Here is a 12,432-nt window from a genome sequence, read left to right as displayed (position 1 = left end):
ATAACACTTCTATATAGTTTTGTTACATTAGTTATACTGTAACGTTATGTCAAGAGTTGAGTCAATCCTAACGGTTGTTAATTTTACGTGTAATGGTACCTTTGGTAGTCATTCCCATAGACTTTTGCACCCAAAAAAATCTGAGCTTTCATTGCACTTAACCCTAACCTAAACTCAACTATATACCCTCACCAAACTTGATTTAGGATATTTGCGACTTTGAAATTGTATATAGAAACAGGATTTGAAACATTAGGGAGACATTCATAATGTCTCTCTAATCCACCTTGTCTCCCTAAGGTACGACTAAAAAACGTGTCTCCCTAGTGTGCCATTTTGCGAGAATTCAGATGTAGACGATTATCATAATTCCTACGTTTTAAGCCTTCAAAAGTCTTTTGAAACCTCGTCTTGTACAGACCGAAATGAAGCTAGAATATCTGGCACATGATCACAGCACATCATTTTCTCTCTTTTGTTGATGTGTATAGATTCTGCCTAGGGTATCAATATGTAGTAATTAAACCAGGTCTATCCACCCAGAGCTAATCAGTTCAGCTGCTGCCTACTCCAGGGAACTCCTATATTTTTAATCTCGAAATTGTAACCATAACGAGAGAACTGTACACGCTATACATCCATCTATACCAAGGCAAAGGTATCGTCAATATCACCGTAGGATAAAGCGCTTCTAGGGTGTCCTACATGATATTATTCGCCGTATCTTTCACCTATCGTCCCCCTTTTTCTGAGCAGCATGAGAACGTTACCCCCGAGCCCTTCCAGCGAGCGGCTGTCTGGTTTTTCCAATTGCAGCGTTTCTCCCTACCCGAAATGAGAAATCTTTAATATTTTGATGGAATTGCTATCAGATGACGCGGAAAAAACACTTAGCAGCGTGGATTGAATTCTGCCCTCACGGGGGCGGCGCCGCGTGTTCGGCGAGTGACACTCGCTGTGAATCGTGTCCGGGGAAAATTGCCCAGAGGTTGGTGTTAGTATCGATGCTAACTGAAATCTCTGAAGGATTAGTCCGGCCTGTTTCTCCTTGTTTATGTTCTAGAGTTTTGAAACATCACACATCTGAAACCTGTGCATGTAAGGTTTCTAAGGGCTTGCACATTTTACCGCTATTTATCGTAATGATACTCAAGTCTTCCCTCTTTTTATTTTTAATCTCGATATTGTAATCATAACGAGAGAGCTGTACACCCTATACATCCATATATACGAAAGCAATATCTTCGTAGGTTAAAGCGCTGTGTCCTACATGATAATATTCGCCCACTTTCATGGTTGAAGAGAACTGAGTCACCATGATGTCAAGCACATACCCGACCACCCAGTCTGCGACAACACAAAAAGTACATCTTTCCATACCACAGACGCCTCTGATAAAATCGTCAATGTGTTAAAGAAAAACAGCCACTTTCAGAAGCTGCCACAGTATCCAGTTAATTTCCCTCCCTGAATATTTATCTTGCCATGTGATAGTCCAAGGTTTCCCCTCATCGACCCCGCTTTCCGCTTTCTTGAAAAACACAAGTGCACTTCGCCGCACTCCCCCGGTTTCTTCCTCCCCAACATTGCTACTGGCCTTCCTGCTCGCGCAAAGACCCTTTTGCAGATAATGTTACCACAGATATATCATGTTCTTCTCGCAGGGAAGACAAAATGGAAGAGATAATTTAATTATACCAATCGTTCGATATCCCCAGCCACTGCTTTGATGAAAATGGACGATGTAGAAGTACATACGTGGTTAGGCGATCGAAAGAGAAGATACAATTTAGTGGAGGTGGCTTAGGTCCGAAGTGGTTGCAAAGTAAAGGAGGTTTCTATAATAAGATTATATTTGACAGGAAATTTGATACTTACCATCTGAGACGAAATGAATTTACACATTGTGGCCTGTTTTTGTGTTATCAAATATGATTAGGAAAAACGGCTAAAAGGCCGCTGTCCCTGTAGTACGGCGCCAAGTCAATTTTTTTCTTTTACATGTAATTTTAAAATATAATGGAATCAAGATTTTAGAAAGATCTCTGTTATCATAATAATCATGGGTTGTAAAAGGCAACGAAAAGGAAATAGAATACTCTGTACTGGAACTTAACTTGTTTGAAATCGCTAAAATGAATAAAACGAAAGGTTTTAGACTGTAAAACACGTAGCACTGCATAGCATAGCACAGCACAGCGACAGCAATGCGCGCGGAGTTCGATTCCCACAAAAACAAACCACATCAATATGAATAACTTGAGAGTGGTCAGCTTAGAAGCAAAACACAACATAATCATTATTGTTACAGCTAAGCTCTAACTCGACACGTGCAATTTTAATTGTCCTTCTAGGGTGTTGGCGCACCCACAAAGGACGAGTAAAGCGAAGGTTGTCGCACTTGGCTTCCTACATCAGATGTTAGGTGTGAAATATGGATGCATTCCCTGGAATAGAACAAGAAACTAGACAGCTGAAACTGATGATTTACAGATCTAAGTGATTTCCTGTCTTTTCAAGATAATGAGTAGAACAGGTGCATGTTGAGGGGAATGAAAAATGCGAGGTTAGAGTTTGGAAGCCGATAAATAATACAACAAAAATAGACATATCGGCATTTCAAAAGGATATCATCTTCCTTTAAAGGGACTTTCAAATTGAGCATCTTTTTAATGGAGACAGGTGGTAACGACTAATCATGTTTAAGGCCCCTATAAGTTATGTTACTACAGTTCTACTGATGGTAAAATGGTGGCATAAAGAATTATTTGCTGTTCGTGCATTTTGTCCGTTTCAAATTCCCAAGAAGAACATTCAAAACCTATTTTGTTGAGGTTTCAGTACAATGGATATTACACTTTTCGAGAAAACAGTGAAAAACAGTGCACAACCTTTTGATCATTAAACACGATTTCATCCATAGAACTGTTTACTTCCCAAAATCAGTCACTTCACTGATCTTTGGAAATCATATAATTCTTGAATCGTTTCATGGGTTGTTTAGTTCCAGCACGATTTTAATGCAATAAGCTTTTTGATAATAATTCGGTAGGTTAAGTTTGGGATAAAGTAAATGATCCTATATGCGCCTTTAAACCTTACAACACTGATCATGGCATGAATTGTTCACTGTTTGCTTCAGATGATCGTGATGATGTTGAAGATGAGACAGATAGTCACGAGGAGACAGCCTATGAACGATCCTTAAGAACACGACGTGTCATCAACCATGCTGCTCTGTGGATCACTATTGGTTTTGTCGTTGTTTTGGTATCTTACATTACGGTTCTGGTTATCTACAATAGAATGAGGTAAGCATGGGCGTCGCGGGGGGGGGGGGGGCAAGGGTGTGCTTGCCCCCCCCCCCCCCTTGAAAAGAAAAAAAGGAGAAAAAGTAGAAAAAAAGAAGACGAGGGGCAAATCATTGCTGTTAATTTAAAGCACATTAACATCATGGGCGTCCGCAGGGGTGTCAATGGGGGTGCAGTAGGCATATGTCCCCCCCCCCCCCGCCCACCCTCGAAAAATATTTGAGAATATGCTAGAAAAAGTACAAGGATTTGGGGAAATAATGTGCTTGTCCCCCTCTAGAAAAAAGTAAGGGTAACCAGTATAGACAGTGTTGTATTCGAGTCCATCTTAAGTCCTTCCACAAGTCCTTCTACAAGACCTTCCACAAGTTCTTCCACAAGTCCATCACAAGTCCTTCCACAATCCTTCCACAAGTCCTTCCACAAGTCCTTCCACAATCCTTCCACAAGTCCCTCCACAAGTCCTTCCACAAGTCCTTCACAAGTCCTTCCACAAGTCCTTCCACAAGTCCCTCCACAAGTCCCTCCACAAGTCCTCCACAAGTCCTTCCACAAGTCCTTCCACAAGTCCTTCCACAAGTCCTTCCACAAGTCCTTCCACAAGTCCCTCCACAAGTCCTTCCACAAGTCCTTCCACAAGTCCCTCCACAAGTCCTTCCACAAGTTCTTCCACAAGTCCTTCCACAAGTCCTTCCACAAGTCCTTCCACAAGTCCTTTCACAAGTCCCTCCACAAGTCCCTCCACAAGTCCCTCCACAAGTCCCTCCACAAGTCCTTCCACAATTCCTTCCACAAGTCCCTCCACAAGTTCTTCCACAAGTCCTTCCACAATCCTTCCACAAGTCCTTTCACAAGTCCTTTCACAAGTCCTTTCACAAGTCCTTCCACAAGTCCTTTCACAAGTCCTTCCACAAGTCCCTCCACAAGTTCTTCCACAAGTCCTTCCACAAGTCCTTCCACAAATCCTTCCACAAGTCCTTCCACAAGTCCTTCCACACGTCCCTCCACAAGTCCTTCCACAAGTCCTTCCACACGTCCTTCCACAAGTCCTTTCACAAGTCCTTCCACAAGTTCAACAAGACCTTTCATAAAGCCAGTCACAAGTTACTGGATGAACAATGACAAAAGAATGCTTTTGTAACAGTTCATTTTAATAGCTAGTGACTTGACTTGTGATGGACTTGCAGGGACTCGAATACAACACTGCCAGTAGATGTCTCATATTTTCACTGTAGCGATGACATTTTTGTCTGGGTCAAAGCATTTGAAAAATCCCATTTAAGTAATTTAGTACCTTTGATGTATTCAGAAAAATAACAGGTCGTAGAAATTGCAGTTTTTTAATTGTCGCAATATATAAATGTACGTCAATAATCTTGGACACACGTCAGTTTATACCCTTTAACATGGCGTCCTCATCGTTCAAAATAAGACCTATTACAACTGTTATGTGGGCACACACTGACGATAGCCGTGGCGTAGCTGTAGCTCTATGAGCCCTTTTATGGCCACGGCCGTTCAATCATCTTTCTTTCTTTTTTTAGAATATGCAAATATCCCTAAGAAACGCTGAGTGATTTTGGCTGTTTCACTTTTGAAGTAATCTTGAAATGGCACGCAATTGAGAGCAAACTATCTTTGGATGTTTTTGTTTTAGACCTGAATGGCAGGATCCTCAACACCCTTACTCAAGATTCGAGAACGAATCTGATGACTTCCCGGATTCAAATGAAAACAACATGGATTGTGAAAACCAAGGTGTAAGTATTAGCAATCAGTTCTATTCCCATATGTATATTTGAAACTGGAAACTGGGAAAGAAGACTGTTCAACCTTAGGTTCTTCTCTTATACGGTAAATCTTTTTGTTACTGCATGGAGGTAGAATTCTACCTCCATGGTTTCTGTCACTTTCGTGAGAAAACCCTTTAATAAGCTTTATCCTAGTGATTGGAACAGTTGGGAATTTGCGTGGACATTGCGAAGAGGAGATAGAGAAGGCCAATTAACCGTCCTGTGTCGTTCATTTAATTCGAAAGCCGTGAATCAAAAGTTACTCAATGTCTCATCTAAGAAATATGATCGCAAGTTTTGTCTCATACTTCTCAGTCTTCAATTATACAATGCAACAGAGCATGCTTATGTCTTGATTCGATCATCAGGGTTGATCACCCGCATCTTTTGTTTCTTCTTATTTGCAATCATGCTGCTCTTCACCAAGAGGCATGGGGAGCCTTAAGCTTCACAATTTTCAACCGTCGAATGTTTATTAAAAATCATTCCCAAGTATTGAATGAGTGACAGGCGAAAGAGTTGGGCAAATTGACTGCATTTGGCTGACAATACGAAAACGTTGAAGTCAATGGTCTATGAATAATGCTAAAAGGTATCCATTCGCATGATTTAACGAATTGTGCAGTGGCGGTAAGGGTGAAGTAATGACAACAGCTGAAAGTACGGGGAGTCAAAAACAATGAGATTCTTGATATCTGTAGACTCGGGTTGAATCTTATAAGCCAAAAGGTTAAACGATATGCAATCAATCAAATTACATGTATATCCAACTCTGAAACAGACCTGCAGTCAAGAAAGACAAAGGCAATGTAACAATTAAGAAAGTATCGAATGATAGGACTGGCTAAAATGTGCCGGGGATATGTAGTCGAGTTCATTGCAAGTCGATCAAAAGTCTAGTCACAAGAAACAATGGACGAACAATGACCAAAGAATGCCTTTGTCAAAGCTCATTTAAATAGCTTGTGATTTGAATTGGGACTGGAGGACTTGTGATGGACTTCAGTTGCAGGGACTTGCAGGAAATCGTGATTGACTCGACTTCATCCCTGAAATGTGCCAAGAAGATCAACATTTTCCCAATCACGACGCCCAAATGTGTACCATCTCACTCCACACATACACCGTCTCCTGAGACGGCATTTTGTGATCCTCCTTGATGGATTGGTATAAGCTCGAAATGCTGATGGGGTTGTATTTCCCTTCCGTGATCAAAGGATGCATTCAAAACGGTCATAACATACTCCACAAGTACTCAGACTTAATGCCTAATGGAGGTTCACTCATGTCGACACAAAGCCACTCACTCCGTGTAAATAGCGTACTGCATCTATCCACCCATCATCGTATGGTCCATTACTGTATCACTGTCACACATTGATGGCAAGACAGGTTGTAAGAAGGATGTAAAGAGTGTTTGCTCTGACTACGACTGACTCCTGATATAACACGATAAACCGACGGGCTTATTTGTCAGGAGGATATCCCCTAACAAACATGTTTCCGCCCTTAGATGAAACCGTACGGGTACATCGTGATGAAATCGTAATGGATGTTAGACATCGGCTATATACATAACGATGGTTTGTTTTCTTTCTTTCTTTTTTTAATGCCAATCTGGCAAACAATGATGTTGAAGTTGTACACTTATATTATTTTAAATTAAACATTCCAGTTTTTGTCATAAACGCCCTCCTTTAAATAAATTAGTTTTTAATTCAGTAGCGAGTTTCCCAGAATTATATTTGAATATCAACGTAATATTCAGTTTTGTCAAAATAAATCAGTGTATATTGTATGGTCAATTAGTCATTATAAATAAATTGATGATAGATGTAATTCATAGTCTAATAACGTATCAACAAATTCATGTATGCAAAACGTAAATAAGAGTTTTCGTTTGATTTTATCTTTCTGTGTATTTTTTATTTAACTGAAAATTAATTACTAAATTAATTTTGTTTCCGACACACAACATTTTCACACAAGCAATCATTGAATAAATCAGTATTACTTCAAACCGTGTTTCCAAGATCAAAACAACATATCATAAATATAGATATTTTAAAGCTTCGCTTGCACAGGTTCACGAATGGCATAACTCTAGGGACAACCCCTATTGCCCAGGGGAAATATATCAAGAATAACAATAAAGAAATACGGCAAAACTCGTTAGTAAGTGTTAGGGTTTTCATCGAAAGAAGCCAATGAATACAAAAACAGCGTCGCACCGATTTCTAATCTAATATCAGAAGCCTTAGAGACTTAAGTCTAATATTGTTGGAGGGGAAATGTTGAATCCAAAACACGCACCTGCAACGAGACATGAAGAATTGTACGCTGATCGTACTAGGTCGTTGGCCTGTTGATAAATGCCTTGTACTTTGAAGACTTTTGTGCTGCCTTTTTCATGGATGTCATCTTCACTATAAACGGCCAAACCTATACGCTTTGTGACAAATTCTGTGCGTGACACATTGCAAACCTTGTCTATTAAGAGTACAAGATTTCAACAAACAAAAATGCTCCTGCTGAATTAATGGTAAATCTCTTGAGAAGGGTAAAATAATATATTTAATATCAGAATTTGTGTTTTACATACGAATATGGAAAGAATTTAATCAAATATTTCCTTTACACTTGTTCCTGTAGGAAAAATTCAAATTCAGCATTGTATCGATGGGATGAATCGTATTAAATTTTGATGTAGTGACGTAAACGGTTTCACTTACTACCCAAAAAAAATGTATTTGAAAAATCATCGGAAAGTTGCATTGATTTTCAAAAGTTTAATCCCGAGTGTTTGAATATTCTCGGCAATTTAATCCAGACGTTCAAACCGAATACCGAAATCCGACAACCTATCCACACATGCGTATTGAGATGGAAACAAAATTGTCACAAGAACAAATTCAGCACGTTACTTGGGTCATTGTCCCAGTCAGTAGTGTGCTGGTATGTCATTTGAATTTCCTGATCCTCATGAATAAACTCGGTCGATAAAACAAATCTGGTTCACTCTCCATAGACGAGTAATCGATGCAGCCGTATATAGCCTAGCCAGTAAACACGTACTCCTTCGGTTTTCATCGACTAAAGCAAATTCAATGGAACTTAATGTCGATATTATGTGAGAATGTTGGGGTTTTTTTCAAATCACCTTTTTTATTTATGGAGTGCAATAACAGGACGAGCACAAGAAACATTTTATTATAAAAAAAAATGGGAGGTCTTCTTGATTTTTTTCATATCCTAACAAGGTTTTGATGTTCCCTGCTCATAAAAAAAACACCTTTGATTAAATACCATGAACCGCCTTAAAAGAAACATGGTGCTAAAACAATTTTGATTTTTAACATTTTATTTATATCCTGAATTCTGAAGACGATCAGAGCGTATAGTGATCGAAACGTCGGGTTCTTCTTGAAATATCTTATCACTCAAAGGAAATATCTTACCACTGAAAAGAAATATTCATGGTTTCCCGCCCACGTCCCACGGTTAACGGTACTATTATATCGCTCACGTTTGAAACCTGATAGGAACAACAAACAATCGGGCGTAGTATACGCAGATTGTACAAAGAACGGAATCACAAACAGAATTCTGATGATTCTGGCTGGTTGTGAGACATGCTCATTACAACTCTCCGCTAGCACACCCAAAGAACGCTTCGTCCCGAGCAGAGGTTCATTGAGCTAACAAGCACCTCCTACGGGCTTTGTGCTTTGGTCGTTGCCAGCAGCAAAATCAATACCTCACTTTGGAAATAAAAATCGCTGGGGAATAGTGATTCAATTTTCATTAGACTTGTATTTTGTCTGAATTGCGATTTAATCTAAAGCCACCTGGTGCGTTTGCTTTCCAAAGTTCGGACATCGCGTATGTGATTAACTTGGCTCCCTGTACCTCTCTCAATGTTTTTTTTTATTCCAGTCCAAAAACAATTCATATATGAAAATTATGATATCGTATGAAACCTTCACAAGAATGATGCGATACTTATATTATGTTATCTTCTAGTAAAGACGTATTATAAAAATCATAAAGGCGATTTTGTTAAGGCGGTGACAGTTGCAATATTTAAGATTAGACTAAGATGACGATGATTAATAGGTTGCAGTTGCTATAACGACAGTGATGCTGACGATGATTTCATTCCCAGTTCTTTCCCATTTTGTTCATTTTACCTCAACTTTTATATTCCCACAGCTTATTGAAGACAACTCCGAACGCGAGAACAGGCGAGATTTCTCACAGTGCGTGGATCCGCGAGACTTCCCACCGTGCGAGGGTTCGCATGAGTATCTTCTGTATGAAGACCCAACCGTGATGGACGAGAATGCGTGCGAAGACTTCAGTTACCGCGATTAGTACCGAATGGTTTGACGTGGGCGGATCCCGGATTTTTTAAAGGGGGTTGGGGTTGGGTGTTGAAGTCATCGAATACAAGGACTAAAGGTCTGAAGCAATCAAAATGTTCAATGTTGATTGATGACGTCATTCCAGAAACTTAAAAAAAAATTGAGATTTGTTTCCCATTATGTACATACAAGTAATTAACATTGGTCCGTCAGCAGGGGGCGTGTGTGTCAGCCATAAACACCCCCATTTACCTCTTTAGGATTCGTTTATGTTTCATGCTACCCAGGACAAGTCTGGACGTATTTCGTAACAACATTTTACAATGTTAATAACTAAAGGCTATTAGGATGACTCCAACTTTTGTTATAGGAAGCAGTACACAAAAATGTTCATTCCATTTTGACCTGGAATCAGAAAAACGAACGGGAGAAACATTGTTTCCAGCGGTTTGTATATAGACAACAATGCTCGCTTGTAAATAGGACTTTTATACTGTATGTTTATAATTAAAGAACAGTCAAAGTATATCCAAAGCTCGCGCAGACATTCTTTGTAATTTACAACACACATTTTATTCATAAACAAAACAAAAGACATCGTTTTCAAATAACACATAGGCCTAATACAGTTTACTTTCTATAGGACGTAATGTTTTGTTGCCCGCTGTATAATTGTACCATTGGCCTAATTTCGAGCTTACTATCTTTTCGGCGATAATAGGTCATTTTTTCGGTGAGTCTTTTTGGTATTTCCTTATCTTTTGTTTAACCGCAACATGTGCTCAATTTTCCACCAACAGTTTTATTGAGGACAAAATTAATCACTTAAGGAATGTCGACATCTGCTACTCTTTCAGAAATTATTGTCATTCCTTGTAAATATTTTTGAAAACCTTCATAATATTCCAAATTGTATCATAACCTTTGTAAATAGCGTCCCGTATACTTTAAACGTGTCTACGTAATTATAAAGGTTATCATTTTGTTGATATAGTATATAATAATTGTTTTACCAGTTCTTACATCAACTATAAGCTTTTCATCATTATTGCTTAGGCCTATACCTGAATCACTGGTAACGCTATATTTCTCTTCATTCGCCTGAAGCTGGGGACCGGCGGTACGTTCAGAGTGAATTCTATATCCAATTTAATCGATCAAGTTCCCACTAGAGAAATGATTGGTTTTTTTCCGAACTCTTTCAATCAATGTAACGCAAGAGTAATTTTTCCTAATCGTCCGGTCCCCATAATTATATGGAGTGAAATCAGTCTTTCTCAGTAAGAGAGACAGAGTAATAATAAGATTGATAGAAAATTCAGGGAAAGGGGTTGTTCTCATGAAAATAGTTAATCGGTGATGCTTGAAAACAAATTTTGGCGGGCTTAAATGCCGTCATGACATCGATTAACATGGCAATCTGCAAAGTTTTGCTCTTCTTTTGATCTCTTAGTTCCAATGAGTGAAACTGGGACCAGACAAATGAAACTCTATAATTTGGATTGGAATACTTTGAACAAGAGTTACTACCAGTAGAAACTCATTAAATAATTGTCATCCGTTCGATTGAGTGAATTTTAATATTACCGTCTTGTCCCTATGGTTTCACTCAGGAAGCGTGAAATGCGAGATGAGGATTCTGGAATTCATTAAATAAGTTGAAGCAGTCAATGTTTGTGAGTCTTTACTTCCAGTCTGAAGTTGTTGAGCAGTCTAGCTCATGTGCTTCTCTAACATTAATAGTTCTAACAGTTGGAAGACGCGTTGTGTTCCTTCGACTGCTCCTCAAACAACAGCACATTTTACAAATCATCTTCCGCGCCGTTCGTTTGAAGACTTTACTACGATAATAATACACCAAGCAGTCTAACCAACTGCTCGAAAAAGTTGTCAGTTGGGCAGCGACAACGAGGTATTCACTTGTCGCTTCTCCCGTAATTTCTCGGTACAACCAAACACCAGTAAAGGGCATCCAGCAGATTCCAAATGTTGCAGTTATCAACAGGAACGTTACAGCAGATTTAGTGTGCATGTTGAATACTTCACCGTCCATATTTTGGGGCACGTTGTTTGGGAGCACGGCGATACGTCGTGCGTGGCGGCGTGCTATCACAAACAATCGGGCGTAGATGCAGAATGTACAAAAGCAAGGAATCACCATAAAAAGTCCTACACCAGCCGTGTACACAGTATGGCCTGTCTGCTTGGTGCACACCCAGCACATATCACTGTCTGATCGAAATTGCAACTGGTATAAACCAATCGACCATTTACTGATGATTCGATAAATGAAGGGTAACGCCCATAGGGTAATAATGAGTATTAGTGCCCGCCTTTGAGTCATAATAGTTGGGTATTGCAGAGGTTTACATACAGCTATCAAACGGTCAATGCTGATACCAAGTAAACTCATAGTTAAGGCGCCACCTAAAACTGACGTTATCGCTTCGTGAAAGTGACACATTGTGTCATGGATAACCGGCCATATGTTGTAAGCAGAGGAAACAGCGACTGGAAGAACGACTAAGAAACCAAAAGTGAGGTCAGTTGCAGTCAGAGCCGCCATAAACAGTCGAGAAATCAAATGGATTTCCTTCGTACGCCACAACACCAGCAAGCAAAAAATATTGCCAATAATAATCAGAAGAGCTATGATTCCCACCACAGTGCATTTGATGATATCAAATGCACCGTTCATTCCTCCACAATTCTCCAGGCATATTTCGTTCTTCGAAGCATCGAAATAAAAGGTGTTTTGATGCATCCTGGCACAATCGGACCAATCCTCTTCCCATTTGCTGTCAAGTGTGTCTAGACAATCGGCAGTTCTCGTTTTCTTTCAGTTATCTTGGTAGCACGCTCGTTCACATCATGACCACACACGTATACCTATGCCTCCAACACGCAGAATGAAAGACAGAAGAACAGCAATTGATTTGGTCTCTGCTAGCGAAACCGAAGATC

At 39.6% G+C, this 12,432-nt stretch overlaps 2 protein-coding genes across 2 annotated transcripts in view; one reads left to right on the top strand and one right to left on the bottom strand.

The window, feature by feature from the left end:
• The window catches only part of LOC119746399 (cell wall protein DAN4-like), a 30,633-nt gene extending 19,494 nt beyond the window's left edge, over nucleotides 1–11,139 (top strand). The window contains exons 5-7 of the mRNA XM_038223313.1: nucleotides 3,143–3,311; nucleotides 4,969–5,071; nucleotides 9,317–11,139. Coding sequence (XP_038079241.1) covers nucleotides 3,143–3,311; nucleotides 4,969–5,071; nucleotides 9,317–9,478 — 434 coding nt within the window. The 3' untranslated portion in view covers nucleotides 9,479–11,139. The remainder of the gene's footprint in view (nucleotides 1–3,142; nucleotides 3,312–4,968; nucleotides 5,072–9,316) is intronic.
• Nucleotides 11,140–11,152: 13 nt separating this feature from the next.
• Nucleotides 11,153–12,232, bottom strand: LOC119746398 (alpha-1A adrenergic receptor-like). The gene has a single exon (XM_038223312.1). It carries the CDS (start codon nucleotides 12,230–12,232, stop codon nucleotides 11,153–11,155), a length of 1,080 nt encoding a protein of 359 aa, XP_038079240.1.
• Between the last annotated feature and the right edge of the window lie 200 nt (nucleotides 12,233–12,432).

The sequence above is a fragment of the Patiria miniata genome, unplaced genomic scaffold (assembly GCF_015706575.1).
Source record: "Patiria miniata isolate m_02_andy unplaced genomic scaffold, ASM1570657v1 HiC_scaffold_7, whole genome shotgun sequence".
NCBI lineage: Eukaryota > Metazoa > Echinodermata > Asteroidea > Valvatida > Asterinidae > Patiria > Patiria miniata.
Note: the sequence above shows the minus strand (reverse complement) of the source record. Positions and strands in the feature narration are given on the sequence as shown.

Coding starts and splice junctions, on each gene's coding strand:
- LOC119746398 (XM_038223312.1), bottom strand. CDS start 12,232: ATGCATCAAAACACCTTTTATTTCGATGCTTCGAAGAACGAAATATGC.